Raw genomic sequence first — 23,742 nt, 5'->3', positions numbered from 1 at the left:
AAAGGCTATCACCACATGGGTCTCAGGAACACTTCAGAAAACCACTGTCAGTAACTATAGTTTGTCACGACATCTGTAAGTGCAAGTTAAAACTCTACTATGCAAAGTGAAAGCCATTTATCAACAACATCCAGAAACGCCGCCGGCTTCACTGGGCCCGATCTCATCTAAGATGGACTGCTGCAAATTGGAAAAGTCTTCTGTGGTCTGACGAGTCCACATTTCAAATTATTTCTGGCAACTGTTGACAGAGTGTCCTCCAGACCAAAGAGGAAAAGAACCATCAGGATTGTCATAGGCACAAAGTTTAAAAGCCAGCATCTGTGATGGTATGGGGGTGTATTAGTGCCCAAGGCATGGGTAACTTACACACCTGTGAGGGCACCATTATTGCTGAAAGGTAATACAGGTTTTGGAGCAACATATGTTGCCATCCAAGAAACGTTATCATGGACGCCCCTGCTTATTCAGGGTTTCTGCAGGTTTCAACATGTCAAATTTAAGACTTTTTAAAGACCATCTTGAAAATAATTTAAGTCTTTTTAATGGACGCCCCTGCAAGTTATTTCAACAAGACAATGCCATGCCCCATTCTGCCCCGTGTTCCAACAGCGGGGTTTTGTAGTAAAAGAGTGCGGGTACTAGACTGGCCTGCCTGTAATCCAGACCTGTCTACAATTGAAAATGTGTGGCGCATTATAAACCGTAAAATACCACAACGGAGACCCCGGACTGTTAAACAACTTAAGCTGTACATCAAGTAAGAATGGGAAATAATTCCACCTGAAAAGCTTCAAAAATTGGTCTCCTCAGTTCCCAAACGTTTACTGAGTGTTGTTAAAAGGAAAGGCCATGTAACACAGTGGTAAAAATGCCCCTGTGCCAACGTTTTTGCAATGTGTTGCTGCCATTAAATTCAAAGTTAATAATTTGCAAAAAAAAATTAAGTATCTCAGTTTGAACGATAAACATCTTGTCTTTGCAGTGTATTCTATTGAATATAAGTTGAACTGGATTCGCAAATCTTTGTATTTAGTTTTTATTTACGATTTACAAAACATGCCAATTTCACTGGTTTTGGGTTTTGTAATTTCACACAGGCATCACAATGTTCACTTTTCCCTTCAACAGCAACAGCAACTACTTTGGTAGAAATGATGATCAATAACCTTATATTTTTGAGCCTGAATATAAGGAAGATGAGCTACAAGTTTTAGAAGCTGTGTGCTAAACAGATCCAGCTTTAGTGAAACACTAAATCAAGCAGCAGTATTTTTAAGTGCCAAATAAAAGATATAGAAACTACGAACATAAAACAATCACTTACTATATAATGTCTGCTGTCAGTGGGATGCCAACTGATGGGACGTTCATATCTTCCCGTTTGGAAGAATAATTAATCATAATCCTCACACAGGTTAAAAAAAAAGGTGACAAAAACAAGTGTCTTTGTGTCTGTCTGTCTGTCTGTCTTGCCATCTGCGAGTACAAGTTGGATGTCAAAGTTGACCAACTTTTTAGTTTAGGGTCACAACCTTCTACTATCCAGGTGAGAGGCGTGATTAACGTTCACCAATTCAGAGGCCGTGCACCAGCATAAGCTAGTTACTTTTCTCCTGATCAATACGCCGCTAACAGCAGTCCCTTAACGTTAGAACTTATAATACCAATACCTGGTTAATATTCAGGTCACGACATCTAAATGGAGCATTGTTGACAGTGTTTAGATGTTTTTTTAAAAGGTGCAATAGATGCAATGATGTCATAAATACCATTACCTCCATTGTTAGCTGACTTTTAAAAGTGTTTATTTACAAGTTTAATGCATAAAAAAAGAAAAACCTATATATTCTGGTCTTACATAAAGATCGTGAATTATTTAAAAAACCAAAAAAAACCAAAAAAAAACCAAAACAACAATGTGCAGTTCCCCTTTAAATCTTCACTGAGTTTCCTGGACTCCTTTGTTCTGATTATTCTAATTCTGTAGTGCTTCCGAAGAAAAAATTATCAGCTGCAGTCAATTACAATCCACTAACAGGAAGATAATGGGGCTTGATCTTGTAAAGTAAAGAAGTGCCACGATATCTCGCAAGATTAAATGTGACAACATTTCTCGTCAGAGAAAAACTGTCAATCAAAGACGCGCCCAGCTGGTGACACTGATGCCAAAAGTTCCCTCTCTTGCAGCCTATTTTAAAGCGACAGATGAATACAACAAACATGCGTGGACATTGTAATTACATTTTATCCTTTGACTGACTGTTGTTGTTGGGGACAAATGTTGTAAATTAGCTTTGGCTACAAACACTATGATGCATACATTGGATAACTGTTTCAGATGTCTATGTTTTTGTATCTGTCCCTATTTCAAATAAACCTCTATAAAATAAATGATACCTCTGCCAGGAGGCCATGTATTTGTTAGGGTTTGTCTCTTTGCATCATAGCTCAAAAAGTTACGGGCAAATTTTTGATGAAACTTTCGAGACATATCAGGAATGGAAGCGATTCCATTTTACGGGTTGATCTGGATCATTGTCTGGTTGAAATTTTTTTAAGATTTCTTTACTTTTGGGAGATGGGGTTTGGTTGAAGCTTGTTTTTTCTGAGCACTTTTCTTGTTTTTTTTGTGGTCTGCATCTACGTAACAATTTTGTTCAACTCAATTAGTTATTTTTGATAAATGTTTTCATAACCATTAAGTTTATCACCCTGATGGACATTTTTATTGCCACTGTTCACCCTCACTCTTCCCACTCTTTTTCCTGTCCAGACTGTAGAGCATGGCTTCCCCCATCAGCCCAGTGCTCTAGGATACAGTCCCTCTTTGCAGCTGCTGGCCATTGGTACCCGTTCTGGAACAATCAAATTGTATCCTTCATTGATGTGTGTACTGTGTTTGTCTAAAATACTGTAGTTCTAATAGGGGGCGGCATAGCTCGGTTTGTAAAGCAGCCGTGCCAGCAACTTGAGGGTTCCGGATTCGATTTCCGCTTCCGCAATCCTAGTCACTGCCGCTGTGTGGGCAAGACACTCTACCCACCTGCTCCTAGTGCCCCCCACACTGGTTTAAATGTAGCTTAACGATGTAGATAATGGGGTTCAATATGTGAAATGCTTTGAGTCAGTAGAGAAAAAGCGCTATATAAATATTGTTCATTCCACTTCACTAATACTGCTGTCGTTCACTTATCATTATGTTGGAGGGCTACCCACCTGCGAAAAGTTCATTTGTTTTCTACTCTAACAGTATATAGCACTAGATCACAACAGAAGTCATTTATGCATACATTTGACATATAATTGACCTATAAATTGGTATTTAAAAAACAAAACAAAACCTACACATCCTTATTATAGTCATCTTATCTACATGACCGCATACAATTTTTTACCCCAGGTATAGAGCTTTGGGGGGATTTTTTTGCTGATAAATTTTAATCACTCCTCAACAGTTACTTGTACCTGTTGACTGTATCCTAACCTTCTTAGAGACGTGGGGGCACTGAGCATCCCTCTAATCATTTTCTTTTATAAAAGCGGTCTTTTTATAAAAAAAACAACAACTAAGAAATCACATGTACATAGGTATTCAAAGCCTTTGCTCAGTACTTTGTTGATGCACCTTTGACAGCAATTACAGCCTCAAGTATTTTTGAATATGATGCCACAATCTTGGCACACCTATTTTTGGGCACTTTCAACCATTCCTCTTTGCATCACCTCTCAAGCTCCATCAGGTGGGACGGTAAGCGTTGGTGCACAGCTGTATTCAGATCTCTCCAGAGATGTTCAATGGGATTCAAGTTTAGGCTCTGGCTGGGCCTCTCAAGGACATTTATAGAGTTGTCCTGAAGCCATTTCTTTTATATGTCGGCTGTGTGCTTAGGGTCATTGTCCTGCTAAAAGATTAACCATTGCCCCAGTCTGAATGCAAGAGCGCTCTGGAGCAGGTTTTCATTCAAGATGTCTGTGATTATTACGGCATTCATCTTTCCCTCTTTCCTGACTAGTCTCCCAGTTCCTGCAGCTGAAAAACATCAATCAATCAATCAATCAATCAATGTTTATTTATATAGCCCTAAATCACAAGTGTCTCAAAGGGCTGTACAAGCCACACAACATCCTCGGTACAGAGCCCACATACGGGCAAGGAAAACTCACCCCAGTGGGACGTCAATGTGAATGACTACGAGAAACCTAGGAGAGGACCGCATATGTTTAATTTCATTAAGACACGCCTCCAGCTGACTACAATCCGGCGTGTTGGTCAGCTTTAGGGGCATGTAGAGTTGGGTGTCATCAGCATAACAGTGAAAGCTAACACCGTATTTGCGTATGATGTCACCTAGCGGCAGCATGTAAATACTAAAGAGTGCAGGGCCAAGAACCGAACCCTGGGTAACTCTGCACGTTACCTTAACATAGTCCGAGGTCACATTGTTATGGGAGACACACTGCATCCTGTCAGTAAGATAAGAGTTAAACCAAGAGAAGGCTAAGTCTGTCATCCCAATACGCGTTTTGATACGCTCTAATAAAATATTATGATCAACAGTATCGAAAGCGGCGCTAAGATCAAGAAGCAGCAACATAGATGAAGCATCAGAATCCATCGTTAGCAATAGATCATTAGTCATTTTTGCGAGGGCTGTCTCCGTAGAGTGATTTGCCCTGAAACCGGATTGAAAAGGTTCACAGAGATTGTTAGACGCTAAGTGTTCATTTAGCTGCTGTGCGACAATTTTTTCGAGGATTTTCGAAATAAACGGAAGGTGGGACACCGGCCGGTAGTTTACCAAGAGATCAGGATCGAGGTTAGGTCTTTTGAGTAGAGGATGAATAACCGCTTTTTTGAATGCTAGGGGAACAGTGCCAGAGGAAAGTGATAAGTTTATAATATTTAACACTGATGGACCTAATAATACAAAAAGCTCCTTGATAAGTTTCCCAGGAATTGGGTCAAGTAAACATGTTGTTTGTTTTGTCCCATTTACACATTTTGACGATTCCTCCAATGTTATTTCATTAAAGAGAGAGAAACTATTTTGGAAGGCGGTATCCGTCGTATATACAGTCGTATTTGTGTTAATAGAACCCAGTTGTAGCTGAGATGCGTTGTCTTTAATCTCTTTTCTAATGACTTCAATTTTCTTATTAAAGAAATTCATAAAGTCATCTGCTGAGTGGGTGGAGCTACTGGGAGGAGTCCCTTGTTGGGTTAGCGATGCTACTGTACTAAACAAAAATTTAGGATCATTTTTGTTGAGGTGGATGAGATTTGAGTAATATTTAGCTTTAGCTGAGGTAAGCATGCGTTTATAAGTTATTAAACTATCACTCCATGCTTGATGGAAAACCTCAAGTTTAGTCGCACGCCATTTGCGTTCCAGCTTTCTACATGATAATTTCTGGGCTTTAGTTTCTTCTGTAAACCATGGGGTACGCCTTTTAGGGGCCCTTTTTAGCTTTAGCGGTGCTACACTATCAATGGTGTCGCGCAGGGCGTTGTTAAAGTTGTTAGTGAGGTTATCAATAGAGCCCACATAATTTGGGAATGGTGCCATTACCGAAGGCAGTAGGTCAGTAAGAGTCGTCGTTGTGGCAGCATTAATGTTGCGGCTGCTATAGTAGTTATTATTATTATTAGTTTGTTGACAATGAGTCAGAACTTCGAATTTTATAAGGTAATGATCGGACATTATTTTAGTGTACGGGAGTATCGTAACTTTGGAGGTGGTGACACCCCTGACAAGCACTAGATCTATCGTATTACCGTTGCGATGCGTGGGTTCATTTATTATTTGTGTAAGACCACAGCTATCAATTATAGTCTGGAGCGCCACGCATGGAGGGTCCGGTGGGGTATTCATATTGATATTAAAGTCCCCCATTATGATTATATTGTCGGCGTGCGTCACTAGATCAGCAACAAACTCTGAGAATTCACTGATGAAGTCCGAATAGGGCCCAGGGGGCGGTAGATAACAGCCAGGTGGAGAGGCAGCGGTGTGACAAACTTCATAGTGAGCACCTCAAACGAGTTATATTTATTATTTAGGGTAGGTGTAAGATTAAAGTTTTCATTGTATATTAGTGCGACACCCCCTCCCCTTTTAAGAGGTCGGGCAACATGTGCATTGGTATAGTTAGGAGGAGATGCCTCATTTAGCGCAAAAAAATCGTCTGGTTTGAGCCAGGTCTCGGCGAGACCAACAACGTCAAGTTTGTTGTCTCTAATGACTTCATTAACTAATAACGTTTTGGAAGATAATGATGTTATGTTTAAAAAGCCCATATTATAGGTAGTGGGCTGTTTTGAGGATTGTTTGTTGAAATTATCCGAAGTAGCAATATTAATAATGTTGCGTTTATTATGCGTAGTGCACTTTAAATAGTTCCGACCATATCTAGGAATTGATACGACGGGAATTGTCCGATTGTTTGCTATATGTTGCGATAAACTGAACGCATCATAGTTAGCCACCTCAGTAGATTGCATGTCTGCCTCTGACACGGTCACAAAAGAAAAAACATTATGCTTCACTGTAGGGATGGTATTGGCCTGGTGATGAGCAGTGCCTGGTTTCCTCCAAACATGATGCCTGCCATTCACACCATAGAGTTCAATCTCTGTCTCATTAAACCAGATAATTTTGTTTCTCATGATCTGAGAGTCTTTCAGGTGCATTTTTAAGGATGAATGGCTTCTGTCTGGCAATTCTACCATACTGGCGTGATTTGTAGATTTCTGCAGAAATGGTTGTCCTTCTTTAAGGTTCTCCTCTCCCAAGAGGAATGCTGTAGCTCTGACAGAGTGACCATCGGGTTCTTGGTCACCTCCCCGACTAGGGCCTTTCTCACCCATTGCTCAGTTTAGACGGCCGGCCAGCTCTAGTAAAGAGTCCTGGTGTTTACAAACTTCTTCCATTTACGGATGATGAAGGCCACTGTGCTAATTAGAAGCTTCAGCAGCACATATCTTTCTGTACCCTTCCCCAGATTTGTGCCTCGAGACAATCCTGTCTCGGAGGTCTAAAGTTAAAGTCCCAACGATAGTCACACACACACCCAAGGTGTGGTGAAATTATATTCTGCATTTGACCCATCCCCATGTTCACCCCCTGGGAGGTGAGGGGAGCAGTGAGCAGCAGCGGTGGCCGCGCTCGGGAATCATTTGGTGATTTAACCCCCAATTCCAACCCTTGATGCTGAGTGCCAAGCAGGGAGGCAATGGGTCCCATTTTTATAGTCTTTGGTATGACTCGGTTTGAACTCACGACCTTCCAGTCTTAGGGCGGACACTCTAACCACTAGGCCACTGAGCAGGTTTTTCCACTCCATTCTTGTCCAATTTAATTTACCACAGGTGGACTCCCAAACAGGATGCCTCTGAACTCACTTTGAGCTTCATGGCAAAGGCTGTGAATACTGAACAGTATATACAGGTATAATTGATTTCTTAGTTTTTAATTTTTAATACATTTACAAAAAATTGTCTGTGCGATATTGTGTGTAGAATTTTGAGGACAAAAATTAAGGCTGTAACATAATGTGGAAAAAGTGAAGCGCTGTGAATGCTTTCCGGATGCACTGTATGTTGAAGAGTACAAACAATATAGGCTATTACATCCATCCATCCCTACATCCATTTTCTACTGCTTGTCCCTCTTGGTGTCGCGGGTTTGCTAGAACCTATCCCAGGTGCACAGGGCGGCAGGCGGGGTACACCCTGGACAAGTCGCCCCCTTTTTACATTTGATTTACAAATGATATTCCTTGGTGTAATGTGAAATACCAACACTTCCCACAAATGTTTAAGTCAATCGCGATGTGACAATTAATACAATGATTGATAAAGCATTTAAAAACCTAACAAAGAGGAGTAATAAGTATAAGACACCAGTATTTTTCTTCATTGATGAAGCTTTTGTGACTTTATTTGCATGTAGGATCAAAATCCATTTTTAACATATGTCTTGGATTCACCACTTACCGTGTGTGGTCCGCCATGTCTCCAAAAAATGCATACAGAAAGTTAAAAAAGCTTTCCGACTGGTGCACACATTTTCATGTCAGGTTGTGTTTTTATAAATCACATACTTTGCATGGAAAACCTTTCGGCTGTTTTGTGCGTATGCAATATTTATAGATGAGGCCCCTGGTGAGAGTAAGCCTGAAACTGTGCTAATAGTTATAACTTCATTAAGGGTGCAATGATTAGTCGACATTGTCGACAAATGTCGTCAATAAAATTTGTAGCCGACAAATACATTTGTCGACAATTGTCGTGACGTCATCCCTCGTGTTTTTCCGGGCGGACTCAACCTCGGTAAGAGTGTTGGCTTCTTCCTTGCTAGCCAGTTTACAAGTGTGACATGAAGTTGTGTGAAAAATAACTTCAACGATCAATTTATTTAAAGTCCGCAAGCTAAACTTTGTTTGACTCAATTCAAGTATTTTTTTAAAGTAGCGTCAATTTGCAATGCAACAAAAAGAGGCACAACAACAAATGCGAACCACACACAGTCATACACGGAGACAGGCATAAGGCAGCAATGCGGAGGTATCATAAGATTAAACATACAGTCTAATAGATAGCTAACATGTTTAGAATAATCAAAGATACAATTCTATACATTGAGTCTATTAGAGTGCTAAAACTGCCAGGAGTTAATCAATCATCAATCAATATACCAGTGTGCAGCTTTTTAAACGTCATAACAAAATTCTTTTCTTTTTCAGGAAGTACAATTTTTGCACTTTGCATTTTCTTTCTTTTAAATGGACAACTTTTTAATAGTCATTAACATTTTTGTAACAGCTGAATTAGCAGCACAGTTATAGTATGAATGAATATTTATGAATGATTTAGTAATCTTTGTTGTTTGTATGCACATGCCTAAAATAACTTAATTTGCATTCAAAAGTCGATGGAAAAATGAGAGTATTAAATATGTGTACGCTTTATTGTCCGACTAGTCGACTAATCGTTAAGATAGTGGTTGACTAGTCTACTATCAAAATAGTTGTTAGTTGCAGCCTTATACTTCACGTTGCTTTCCTAGATTTGTTTTAATGTGATTCTATCAGTGTTTCCATGACCAAAGGTCAGGTATGGAGCCCCAGGCGTGGAGTTCATGGGCCTCCATGATGAAAATGCTGCAGTCACGCAAGTACACTTCCTTCCCCACCAGGTACTACAAGCATAAAGCACTTCATATTTCTTCTTTTGAAAACAGACAAATGCAAGATTTGTGTTTAATACAATTACCATATTTTCCAGACTATAGATCGCATCAGTATATAAGCCGCACCCACTAAATTTCAGAATATTTTTTTCTCCCATATATTAGCTGCACCGGTTATGAGCTCAGTATGTAGAAAAATAAATAGCCACAGTGACGTTTTGGTGAATTTACTGAGGAATTTGTGTAACTGAAACAATACAAAAAAATGCCATTGTGAGGTAATAATACTAATAGACAGCCATACATGTGTTAACATATTAGCTCATGCTAATGACACTAGTTTTATTACATTATGATAACGTTCACAAACATGCATGGAAACACTCCAACAGACATCTCACATGGGACGGTTTAGTTAGTAAAGATAGTTTTAGTTACATTGTAAAACTTGCAACTGTTGCTTGAATGAAGAATCCATACAGGTAGAAACACTATGGACGACAAAACGACGAAACAGCATTTGTACCTGCGGTTGAAAGTATTTAACAGAAGTAAATACTGTCGACGTTCACCACGCTGCACCTGCAGTGAGAGAACTCGTCCAAAAGAAGGCGCCATAGCACAAACAATAACACACCTTTTCAGTGTCTGTTCTTGTGTTGAATGAAAACTATTACCGTTTTATAAGCCACAGGGTTCAAAGCGTAGGAAGAAAGTAGCGGCTTATAGTCTGGAATTTACGGTATTTTCACTGGTAATTATTTTTGGTGTTAGTTTGGATTTTGTTGTTTGATGTATAATTTATTGTCCTTAGGTTGAACTGGTGACTCTACTGGATGACAACAGTTTGCACATGTGGTCCTTGAAAGCTCACACAGGACTTTCTGAGCTTCTAGAGATAGGACGCTTCACACTCACTGGTCCACCTGGGTAAAATATACAAACACTTTTGATTTGATAAACATAATGACATGCAGTATTTTAATTTCAAAAGGTTAGTTTTTGTTGGAGATGGAAATTGATTAGATTTTTTCACCTTTCGATTCTGCTTAACAATTCGGTTCTCTTATCAATTTTTATTTGGAAAAAAAGATAAGATGGATTTAGTTTAGCACTAACATGACCTTACAAAGCCAACAATGAGGTCTTGAGGCACATAGCATTGAAAAAATGTTTTAAAATAAATTAAAAAAATGAAAGTCTGTAGAATTTAACAAAATAAAACATCTGGAAATTACACAAAAATGTTACATTTCATAACATTTTAAAAACTTTTAAGAGTCTTTGTCATGTACCTAGAAAATATACCGTGCAATATACTGTGCAAAGGTTTGTTTAGATTTATAAGGTGGAACTAATATCACAAAGGCTCATAACATGCACTATGAGGTATTTCAAAACTTGTTTTGATATCAATTTTCTTATTAAATAATTTCATAAAGTCAATAGCCGAGTGGGTGGAGCTACTGGGGGAAGTATTTTCTTGGGTTAGTGATGCTACTGTATTAAACACATTTAGGATTGTTTTTATTGAGGCGGATGAGATTTGAGTAGTAATTAGTTTTAGCTAAAGTAAGCTCGTGTTTATGATTTATTAAACTATCACTCTATGCTTGATGGAAAACCTCAAGTTTAGTCGCACGCCATTTGCATTCCAGCTTTCTACATGATAGTTTAAGAGCTCTGGTTTCTATTGTGAACCAGGGGGTACGCCTTTTAGGGGCCTTTTTTAGCTTAAGCAGTGCTATACTATCAATGGCGTTGCGCAGGGCATTGTTAAAGTTTTTAGCGAGGTTATCGATAGAGCCCACATAATTTGGGAAGGAGGCCCATTACTGAATACAGCAGGCCAGCAAGAGTCGTAGTTGTGACAGCATTAATGTTGTGGCTGCTAAATCAGTGGTTATTAGCAGCTTGTTGACAATGAGTCCAGGGTATCCGTGGGGTCTTAAAAAGTCTAAAAAATTTAATAATTTGAATTTAAGGCCTTAAAAAGTCTAAAATTATCCTAAAATCTCATAAAAGGTCCTAAATACGATTTTGAAAGGTCTTAAAAATCTATTGACGTTACTTTTATTTAAAACATGCATAAACTTCAGTCTGGCTTTGAAATGTTTTGATATTTGTGGATGCCATAACGTAACTACACAGTGGAACTAACTGTGCTGCCCGGTCAGAATTTAGCCAACACCACCAACTATTGCTGTGCGTGCGCAGCTTTGTGTTGACAGCTTAGTTAGCATAGCAGCGGAGAAAACTTAACGAAAGCCCCTCACTTTTTGTCTCCCACTACATTATTCCTCCCTCTTACAGCCGTCCATTGTAATAAATTATGCAAATTAATTTAAAAAAACACCTCACGACTTTCGCTTTTTTCCCCCCAACATCACTGATTATTATTCATACATCATGAGAGCCAACACAATAAAACATCACTTACTGTACAAGGTCTGCTGTCATTAGGATGCCGACTGCTGGGATGTTCATATATTCCCATTTTATCTGCAAAATGACTCATAATCTTGGCGAATAAATGTGGGGTAAAACAAAGCGTCTCATGTCGTTCTCGCCATTTCCAGTCTAATTTGGCTTTCAAAGTGTACCAAGTTGTCGGAATACGTCTTCAACCTTCTACTATCCAGGTGAGAGGCATGATTTATCATCTCAAATAAAGTTTGACAGCAGGTAAGCGAGGAACCAGCTCATCAGTCGATCATGTTAACATTGGCACACAAGCTCGTGATCACAGCGCCGCTATAAACAGTTTATCTGCGTTAGCGCTTATAATAAAAATATCACTAATACTTGGTTAATATTAAAGTCACCAAATGTAAATGGAGTATTATTGGCGCTTTTTAGATTTTTTTTTATTGGGTTTTAATGGCGGAAAAGAGGACATCCCATTGGTTCTGCTGTAAGCGGACTTTTTTTTAATGCTTATTTATGAGTTAGAATGCAAAAAAAATACATCCATGGCCATATCTCTCTTAATGATTTTGAACGATAGGTATATTCAAAAAGAAGGGAAGTTCTCCTTCAAGGTATGAGTTGACGTTAAAACAGGCCAAATCGGTGTTAAAAAAAGGCCAATTTTGTTTCAAGCGCATCATGTCATTACAGTTTCACTCTTGTCATTTTCTGAAACTTTGCAGCCCTGTGTTTACATTGTCACTTTAAAGACATCAACTCTAAGTTATTATTTTGATTATTCGCTTGATACAGTAGATGTTCCTGCTAGGGCTGGGTGATATGGCAAGACAAATTATATAAATGATTTTTTCATATCATCCGATCTCGATTGAACCACAATTTTTTTTAATTTTTATTAAAGTGGTGCCGTACGGGATTGCACAGTGTACGGCATCCCTAGTGTTTACTACTGCAGTATCTTGTAACAGACATTTCCACCATGTTTGATTGAAGTACAATATAGTAACAGCTGATAACTGTCATTTTGTTCATATGCATGATTGTGTTTAGTATACTAGAGTTGCAACGATACAGGTAACCCACGCTACGGTCCACTCCTGGTTTTAGCACCTTGGATTTGCTTCTTTTTCGGTACATTTTGTGGGGATAAAGAAAACAACTTTTTTGCTTTTCAGTTATTGTTTTTTTGCTTGTTATCACAAACATTCTGTCGTAAACAAAGTATAATTTGTGTAGTGAATACTATGAGACTTTTATTTCAAGTTAACATTTACAAAGCAACACTTACTATAACTTATTATCCTTACTATAAATGAGTATTTGTATTCTTTAATTACTTGTATAGATCAGGGCTTCTCACCAGTGCTTTGGCAAACAACAAGCAGTGACCCAGATTGTAGAGTTTTTAAAACCCAAATTCTGTATCTTATTTTGAATGAAAATACATCAAAGTGCAGTTTGATTTTTGAGGTACTGTAAAATAATGTGTAGCAACACATAAAACAAGTTTAATGATTATATCAGGAACAAAATGTTTTTTTTAAATCCACAAACAAACAAATAGAATACAAATCTGCAGAGGTTTTTTTTAGTACATTTTATATCAGGGAAGTGGAATCTTTGCAGGCACATAAAAAGTAGATATAGATATAAAAATACCTTTTTCAGGACCAATACAGTCACTTAGACGTTTTGAGTGCATGCAAGTTCGCATTCAGGGCAGGATTACTGGTGAGCTGCAGCAGATAGTGAAAGTAAAGTTGCTGCTCCTTTTAAATGTTTCAACTTCTATGCTAGTGTTAGTCATTTTTTTATTTTGTTCTTCTGGCCTGCACTTCCAGCTGTGTAAGGGGAAGAGGCACAACGCTGATTGAACATTCATTATGTAGTGACAAGCCTCAGTTTCGTGACGGTGGAACGGAAGGTCGCGCACACGAACACAAACACACACATTCACAGACACACAGGTTCACGGTCAATAAAGGTGGATTTTTCTTTGCAGGATTATACCAAGCATTGTTGCTTCCCTACTGTTTACTACTGTGGTAACTTCTAACAGACATATCCGCTATGTTTGGTCGAGGAAATATGCTAACAGCTGATTACCGTGATTGAACTCAAATTAATCGCGATCACGATCATATCATCGCCCAACCCTAGTTCCTGCACAATTATTTGCACTTGTACTTGCTTGTAGAAAAACATTTGATTACAACATTTTAGCATGAGACTGGAAGGTGGTGAGTTCAAACCTCGGCCGAGTCATACCAAAGACTATAAAAATGGGACCCATTGCCTCCCTGCTTGGCACTCTGCATCAAGGGTTGGAATTGGGGGTTAAATCACCAAATGATTCCCAAGCACGGCCATCGCTGCTGCTCACTGCTCCCCTCACCTCCCAGGGGGTGAACATGGGGATGGGTCAAATGCAGAGGATAATTTCACCACACCAAGTGTGTGTGTGTGACTATCATTGGGACTTTAACTTTAATTATGCATGTGTTCAATTACATAAGTGTGTTATCCTAAACATTCCTGTCACTTCATTTTACACACTAACATTTTTAAGTCTTTTTTTTTGTTGTTGACATATACCACAATAATATTGTACCGTGGCCTTAATAACGTGATAATACCATACTGTGAGATTTTAAACCGTTACATCATAACTGTAATTTATATACACTCAATTTTTGTATTATATAATTATTGTCATTAAGGTACAGCTATCGATTATTTTGATAATCGAGTAATCTATCGATTAATTTGTTTGAGTAATTGAATAAAACCCTTTCTCCGTAATGTGACTTTTAGGGAAAATAGTTCAAATAAACAAGGATTTTTCTTATGAACTTTAATTATTTCTTCTTATAAATGCACATGACATTGAAGTTGCACTTTTATAATGGGAGCATCACTATATATTACTTACATTTAAAAAAAGTAACAAAAAAAACCCAAAATACTTTCAGATGAACATAAACCAGGTAATAGTTAATAAAGAAAATATTTTTGATTAGCTATGATAAATTGATTGGCAATGTTTTCAACATTTTACCACATACTCATTTGAAAAGGTATTATTTAGAGGAGTTCTTGTTTGATATTTGGACAAACTGCTTGTTAGCATTAACATACAAATTGTATTTTGTTAACATGTCCTCACATGTGTTTGAATAAAACATTTGTTATGCAAAACAAACATATTAGATGGGGTTACTTCCAAAATAGACTTGTACCTTGTTTTTGCTTGTTTGCTGCTTTGCTGCTCTTAAATATGCAGGATGCTTTCATCAATGATGTAGTGTAGTCAGCTCCGTTTGTCAGTGCAAATATTTCACCGCAATGACTGTCTTTTTCTACTTTTAAATGATTGCAAAACCTCTCTCTCATCTTCTCTGGGCCCAATGCTTTTTTCCACTGTGTTGTTGTTTTTCTGAGCCATCTTTCTCTATCGGCACTGCGCTAGAGCCTCCCCTCACACACACCACATCACCGACAGCGCAAGTTGCTTTACCAATAGATGCACTGCTCTCATGTGCTCTGGAGCTGTATTTTACTCATTAAATGAATTATTGAAGTAGCAAATTACAAATCAATGTTTTTTTCTAATCCAAATTATACATTTGATTGATTAATGGCTGCAGCCCTCATTGTCATGTACTTTGTAATCTCATTCCTGCCGAGAAGAACAGTTAAAAAAAAATCATTAATGGCCAAAAATTAACATACATTCATGCTTATGATGACTTCATGTGAATATCTGACTACAATGGTATATATATTGTCATTTATTGTTGATTAAAAAAGGGCTCAAATTGTTAATTATATATCTCACCACCCTAACCCTCATTAGTGCCCCACCAAGTGTGACCAGGGTGACAGCAGTCCTGGCCCACTCCTCTGGCGAACTGTTGTTGCTGGGGACCGAAGGGGGCCATGTCTTTATTGTTGAAGTCCCTGGCTTCAGAGAACTAGAAGAGAGGAACATCAGTCTTGATGAAATTGCCAAAAGGTGAGCAAATGCACATTATCTTCTCTTTTACCAAAAGTCCAGCACTTCTTGTTTCTGGTAGCTAAAGATCTTGGAACTACAAGGTTCTCGTGTGGACCTGTGTGGTTTGCATTTCCATCGCACTTCAGAAGTATTCATGAAACTTTGGCTGACGACAAATGGAAGTAAATAATACACACAGCATTAAGATACAAAACAATATTATTTAAAAACAAAGTGCCCTGAGTTATATACAAAAAGTTAGTAAAAGGATAAGCCTCTTTTTTCCAAGTGTTTACAAGCGTGTCCACAATCTCCGTGGCCTCGTTTATAATGCTTGCAGAAGCACTAAGTACGGCCGAAAAGTTGTGTATTAGGTTTTTGCAGCAAAATACAGTATGTGATTTATAATACTTGATGTGAAAATGTGCGCACCGATCTGCAAACTTTGTACCTGGTGTACGCACTTTTGGGAGACATGGCAAAAAGGCAACACACTTGTCATGATGTTGGAAATTGATTTTAATTCTATGTAATAAAAGCGCATAGAGGTTTATCAATGAAGAAAGACACTGGTGTCTTGTTTTGTTTTTAAATGCTTAGTCTCTGCATTAACCATCACTATTCTGAGGGGGAAAAAAAATTGTGGAAAGCCTTACTATTTTATATTACATTGCCTAATCGAATGTGTCAATCTAATGTATTAGGCCATGTATTGCATGTGCTCGTCAAAATATAAGTGGAGTAAAGAGATTGATAATCGTGGTTGCAAAAAATATTATATATTGTTAGTGTATTGCAGTGTATTAGCATTCTGAAAAAAGATACATAAACAACAAACCAGTTGTTTGAATCATATTAATTTATTTTGAGAATATCATTGATTCAATAATCATTATTCATAATAAACAAAGTTATCAGTTCACAAATTATTATATGAGTGTATGTTTTTATAATAAATGCCTTCAGTGCTCCGTTGCTCTTTTTTTCTTTGCACAGTTTATTAAAATATAAGGCAGCTCTTTGTTGCGTTTACCAAGTATCTCATCATACCAAAATGTTTTTTTAAATTTTTTTTTACCACGGCCTCTATTTGTGGGAATAGTGTCAGGGCCATGTGTGCAAAGTTACTGCTCGTATTTTTGTTTTCCACACCACAAGAAAGTGTGGACCATTGACCAAAAAACACATTAGTAAGTGCTGGAATGGATTGGGATCCTGCAAGGGTCCTGTTGTTCAAGAATAAACATGTATAAAGTTTTACAACCTACCTGAATAATTCAGACATGTTATGGGAGACTGTGATGTGGTCACATGAGACCCAAATTAGGCCTATTAAATTAAGTGAATGAATTAATCTCTTTTTAGTGTACCAGAGGATTATATTGGACGTAGGAATTTAGAACACGTTGAGGCCTTACTGGAGAACCCGGTCTGCCCAAACCAAGTGGCTATTGGTTATGGACGTGGTCTCATTGTCATCTGGGATATTGAGAAGCAGTGTGCAATTCAGCACATCCAGGCTACTCAGGTAAGAAACGAGATACACTTTACCAAAATGTGTTTTACTAGTTGTTTTGTCAGCATTATTTATCATCATCCTCATCATTCTGAGATTTGGAGGTTTTTGTACGTATATCTAAACACAGCAGCTGGAGAGTGTGTGGTGGACAGAAGATGGAGGTTACATTCTGAGTTCACACAGTGATGGAAGTTACTGTCGATGGATGGCTGGTGATGCCGATGTGAATGAAGAGGAGAAGTCAGACATTCCTTATGGTAAGGATGAACACTGATTATGTACACTTTCCTATACTTTTGGATCAGATATTTTCCTTAGTGGGGGTTTATTTTGTCTTTCTTCTTCCAGGACATTTCCCCTGCAAAGCTATTTCAAAAATTCTTCAGCTGCCGACAAAAGAGGGGTATGTAGTTTTCATGAATTATTTTTTTTGTCAAGGTTTATGTCTACACATCTTGGTTAAAAGGTTTTTGTGGTTGAAAATGTGACTGTGAGAAATGTTATTTTCCCTTAATGTGGAAAAAGTAATTAAAAAAATGACAGTGAAATACAAATTGAGGTGCATGTCAATGGAAACACACCTTAATAATTGTATTGGCGCTACGGTCAGCAATATATGAAGGGTGACAAATAGATGGTCCATCAGCCATCCCTCTATTGTGCATAACTGGTCACTATCGGCTGTAACTGCCCTAAAGCAACATCAGCAACACGAGAAATCTAGCAAAACGAGTCACTTTCCACCGTAACCACGCCACAACAAACTGTCATCTCAACGGCAGTCGATCTCGCGCTGTCACTTCCGCACACACACGCACGCACACACACTAGGCCCACCCACTGACACGTTCACAGCCACACAAACAGACTTAAACTCCAACACCACACCGACAGTCAGGACATCTTAAACTTCAACACCACACATGAACTGTATTTGCCAGGTTGTTACACTATGATATGGTTCACACGGAGCTAATCAATGTCGTTAACAGCGCATTGTGTACCTGCCACTGTTTTGCAGATTAGTTTATAGCTAATGATGTGGCAGGTTAGTGCTGCTAAACCCCTATTATGTCGATGCCCACACTCCCCTGTGCTTTTTGTAATGTAATTTATTAGGAATGTTAATAAAAACTGTTAATATTTTACAGGCGAAAAGTGACATGAATGTACACTGTATCGTCATTTAATTGTGCAACATGTAGATGTTTTATTGTGAACAACATCTATGAAAGGTGTGTGAGAAAATGACTTACGATTTTTGTTATTTTTTATATATTCCTTTATATTAGAAAATAATTTAATGGATGTTCCTGATGTAATCTCAGGTTTGTGACAGGTCAAGTGTGCTGTTGCTCTGTGGTCCAAGGATTTCTCAGGGAATTTGTGTGTTTGTTCGAGGGATGTAATGATAAACGGTCATAATGATAACTCCTGATGGTTAGCAGGGCTGTACGCTTAGCTTTTTCACTAGTAGCACATGTGCTACTATTACTTTTTGGAGCAATATGAAATGTCTACAATATCACAATTTCATAATTAATACTTAAACAAGGTATACGTTTGCACTCATACATATAAACACAATGCCATCATAAGGCAGACTGCAACACTCAATTTAACACAGAGAACATCCCTAAACTGTGCTAGCACTGTCGGTAACACAAGTGTAGGGCTGGGCCATATGGACCAAAACTCATATCCCGATATAGTTTGGCCCATACACTAACCCATAAATGGAAATATCTGTTGATGTAACTAAATATCTCCACCATGCCTTGATTTTAAATTTTCGGGGCTGATGGGGATCCCAAATACACAAAAAAGGTACCAACAAGTATAGAAAGTAGTTTTTGCATAATAGAATCCCAACTTAAGAGGCATTTTGAGATAAGAAAAAAAAAAGGAAAAACCTTGAAAATAATATAACAAAAGTTAAATGTAATCTCCAATCATCTTTTAAAAAAAACCCCATTTAGCTACGCTCAATTCTTTAGCTAACAAAACCACAAAAGAACAACGTGAAATAAAGTGCCCTGGTTTAAGAGGACTTGTTTAAACATCAGCAGCAACATGAAAATAATTGTCCTTTATCAATTGTGTTTTTATAGGTAAACATTATTATAGTACATACACACAAAGCTTTTAGCCAGCAACACCAAACTGCCAAATTAAAATGGAAGAATACAAACATATTTCAACACTCAAATAAAAATAAGGTGGCTCTTATAAAGCCAGAACGATATTTAGTGTTTCTTCTGCCAACAAAGTACAGTATATTTTTTCTATTTTTTGTAGTAATGAAAAAATAAACTTTTAGTGTGTGTTTAAGTACTTTTGAGCACATTTAACACAACACGACTGCGCTACCCACCACGCCATGCTGCGCCAGGAATTTGAGGGTTGCAGGTACGCGTCCCGCCTCTGCCATCCAAATCACTGCCGTTGTGTCCTTGCATCCAGTGCTGCTCACACTGGTGAATGAATGATGGGTGGTGGTCGGAGGGGCTGTAGGCGCAAACTGGCAGCCACACTTCCATTAGTCTACCTCTGGGCAGCTGTAGCTACAAATGTAGCTTACCACCACCAGGTGGAATGTGGAGTGAATGAATGATGGATTCTCACTTCTTTGTGAAGCGCTTTGAGTGTTTAGAAATGCGCTATATAAATCAAATCCATTATTATTATTATTATTACTACCTCGGTCTGGTCACAATACAGCCCTATTACATTTTTACTTCTCTCGTTTGCTCAGACACATGAAAAATTAGGGGAACCATTAGCCACGTGGTTAAATTGGAGCACGACCGTAGCCCACGGTAGCTACAGCGGCAGTTAACCCTCAGTGTCCAGACTGCTCGGTTATGGTGTGGGGAGCCCGCACGAAAAATGCCGCTCTGATCATTAAGAAGAACGGACTTCTAAAGTGTCTCCTCCGAGCCGCTTCTGCGTCTGTCACATTGACACACAGCAGCTTGTCCATATTTTCATCTTAAAGTCTGACGTTTTTGCTGCCACAAAAGCTTGCACCTGCTTTCAGTATGGTGGTGTTCTGTCTACCTAAATCGTCTAAAAAAGCCACCAGTAGCGGAACTTGATAGTGGGGGTCTATTGCTTGGATTCAAAATTACGTCACATCCGGCTCATTGAATTCGCATGGTGGTCAAGCAAGCATCTGCTCTCAATGGGTTCTAGGTGCCATTTAGCCTTTCTCGAAGAAAAATACCCTATGCTTGTGTTGTTTTCGGCTGTACAAACCGTTTAAATTGCGAAAAGGATAAACATTTCTTCAGAGTTAATGAAGTGAATAATATTTATATAGCGCTTTTTCTCTAGTGACTCAAAGCCCTTTACATAGTGAAACTCATTATCTACGTCTTTAAGTTACTTTTAAACCAGTGTGGGTGGCGCTGGGAGCAGGTGTCTGGAGTGTCTTGCCCAAGGGCACAACAGCAGTGACTATAATGGCGGAACCCTCAAGTTGCTGGCACAGCCACTCTACCAACCGAGCCACGCCGCCGTTCCTCATGAGTTAATCAAAAATGGTGGAAGAGTGCAAGATTTTATGAAAAAAGATGACAAAAGTACCACACGCAAGGGAGCAGAGCAGAAGAATGCATGAGTTTGCACTAATAATTTCGTTAAAGGCTTGTTTGATATACTTTAAACGTTTAGTGTTTCCCATTTAAGTTGTTAATTTATATTTCTTACGACACATTTTTGCTACGAGTGTTTAGTAAAGCACCAACTCGACAAGTCTAAAATAAATAAATCAAATGTGAGTAAACCTAAAAGACTTCATCTTTTATCAAAGGCAACGATTATAAATGAAGCTTTTAGCACATACACAATGTATATATCTATAGCAGTGGTTCTTAACCTTGTTGGAGGTACCGAAACCCACCAGTTTCATACGCGCATTCACCGAACACTTCTTTAGTGAACAATACAATTGTTTCAAATTCAAGACAAAGTTATGTTTTTGGTAACACTTTAGTATGGGGAACATATTCTAAGTAACAAAGACTTAATTTAGAGTTATTTGGACACTAGGAGAACATATTCTAAGTAATAAAGACTTTATTTATTTATTTAATTATTTATTTTTTTTGTCCTGTCCAGCTTCTCAGGCAAATCATATAGTAGCAGCCCTTTGAGACTTTTGTGATTTAGGGCTATATAAATAAACAGTGATTGATTAATTGATATAGATGCCTATATCGGCTGTTCAGATTTATTTTACAAAAGAGAAGTGTAGGATACTTCTCTTGTTGCCTTATTTGTATTTCCATCCATCCATCCATTTTCTACCGCTTATTCCCTTCGGGGTCGCGGGGGGCGCTGGAGCCTATCTCAGCTATTAAATGTATTTATATTATCATTTGGTGCAGCCGGGCCGAGAGTTAGGGTTAGGGGCAGGGTTAGAGGGTTAGGGTTATAATAAGGCCATGCCGAATAAGGCATTAATAAGTACTTAATAGTGACTAGTTAAGAGCCAATATGTTACTAATTTGCATGTTAATAAGCAACTAATTAATGGTGAATATGTTCCCCATACTAAAGTGTTACCATGTTTTTTTTACTGGTGCATAAAATGAACCGTGCATGAACATCACCTTGTTCAAACAACAAAACCAACACAGTGCATAAACTCACAACAAATTACACACCTGCAAACCAGTCAGCTGTTGCCGTATCCGTAATACGCAGATAGGGAGAAGTTTGTATTTACAAGATGAGTTGGGTGTGTTTTGACCTCCGCCGAACCCCTGAGGCTGACTCACCGAACCCATAGGGTTCAGTCGAACCCAGGTTAAGAACCACTGATCTATAGTTATATTTTGATAAACAATCATACATGAAGCTTTTAGCACATACCTGTACACAATTTTGATATCTATAGTTATATTTTGATAAAGATAGAGAAAAACACATACTCGTAAACAGCGCGTGCAACAGTAAGGCAACAAACAAACATGGCAGTAGACGCGAAGTTAAATCATGAAATGCAACCTTACCTGAGCAAAAACGATGCATATTTATTCGGGAGAATCTTGATACCAATGTCCTTGACCCAGCCACACACAAAGAAGTTGTTGGCCTCCATGCTTTTCCAAGTTGTCATCTGTTTTGTCGTGTAGAATGATGTCTGAAGCACCAGATAGTTTGATATGTTTGGGAACTGCAATAAGGTTATGTGTTCACCAGGTTTACTTTGTTTTTCTGTTAGTTAGAAAGATAAATACATTTCTAATTGTCAATTTGTATATCAAACAATGCTCCTAATGTAAAATTGCTATTATTACCACCGTCAATGAGGTTATGATTTTGCCAGGGTTACTTTGTTTGTATGTTAGTTAGCAACATAAGTCATGGACAGATTTTGAAAACAATTTCAGAAAATGTCCAAAATAGGCCTTGAAACTAAATAATTTTCTAGTTTTTATTATTCATAAATGAGTTTGTCAAAGCACTTACTGTTGGAAGTTAATTATGTCATTGTACAAAATAGACAAACAACCATCCATGCATTTTATGTTAATCATGGTTTCTACCGGGTTTTTTTTGGTTTGTTTCCTGGAATGTAAAATAATACTTAAAATAACCAAAATGCATAAGGTTTTTAATGCCTATTGTGCAAAGAAAACCGGTAAGCCCTAGTGGTGTAACGGTTTTGTGGATACCGCTGTATTTCGGTTTCAAAGTCTTTTCAATAATACAGTGACGCCTGACAGTATCAAACAAAAACTTGGAGTGTATTTCTTTTCAGTGATTTAGCGTTGGCCAGGCCTGACGATAAACGACATCTCCCAGAATCCTCTGAGCAGGGCAGGGAGCAAAGGTGAAGGCGTGGAGCGCCGTAAGCAGGAAGTGAAGCTCTTTCATAGTCGATGAGAGGAATAGTTTTTTTGAACATTTCCTGAAAAATGTCATCAAAATCTATCCATAACTATTTAAGTGATGTTGCTAACAAACAGACAAACAAACCCTGGCGAAAACATAACCTCTTTGGCGGAGGTTTGAAAGTTGTAACACGTCATTTTTGTTTCGAGCGTTTCCAAGGCGACACAGAGCCAACGGGTCACGGCGCAGTGCATGGAGTTAATTACCCAAAAAATGTTCAATGCGGGAAATATGAGGAAACTGAGAAAATAATTGATAAGTCCTCAATCCATTTACCCTTGTTACCACTGCTTGCTTTTCTGGATGTCGCAGGGGATAGGCTGGAGCCAATAAGGCAGCTTATGAATGGGTGAATGTGGAAATACTGTCAAAGCGCTTTGAGTACCTTGAAGGTAGAAAAGCGCCATACAAGTATAACCCATTTATCATTATTTATCATTTATACTCTGGACATGTCGCCAGAAAATATATATGAAGCCAGCGGAGCCAAGCATGAGTCTGTGAGGTATTTACATTAAATTGTTAGTTCACTTTTCTGAGAAACAACATATTCCAGACATGCTATAAACATGTCCACTGTGAAGGACCCTGCTTGTAAAAGTTGAAAAGTGAACATTACTGTTTTACACTGGATGTTTACATTGTCACTTTAAAGACACACAACTTCAAGTTTTTTTTAATAATATTTGCTTGAAACA

At 38.2% G+C, this 23,742-nt stretch overlaps 1 protein-coding gene across 1 annotated transcript in view; it reads left to right on the top strand.

The window, feature by feature from the left end:
• Nucleotides 1–23,742, top strand: part of llgl2 (LLGL scribble cell polarity complex component 2) — a 113,789-nt gene that overhangs the window by 17,370 nt on the left and 72,677 nt on the right. Inside the window, 7 exon segments of the mRNA XM_062056476.1 lie at nt 2,777–2,874; nt 9,119–9,200; nt 10,009–10,124; nt 15,481–15,639; nt 16,987–17,149; nt 17,268–17,397; nt 17,489–17,543. Of these exon segments, the coding sequence (XP_061912460.1) occupies nt 2,777–2,874; nt 9,119–9,200; nt 10,009–10,124; nt 15,481–15,639; nt 16,987–17,149; nt 17,268–17,397; nt 17,489–17,543 (803 nt within the window).

The sequence above is a fragment of the Entelurus aequoreus genome, linkage group LG08, assembly GCF_033978785.1.
Source record: "Entelurus aequoreus isolate RoL-2023_Sb linkage group LG08, RoL_Eaeq_v1.1, whole genome shotgun sequence".
Taxonomy (NCBI): Eukaryota; Metazoa; Chordata; class Actinopteri; order Syngnathiformes; family Syngnathidae; genus Entelurus; species Entelurus aequoreus.
This window is presented reverse-complemented; position numbering and strand designations above follow the sequence as displayed.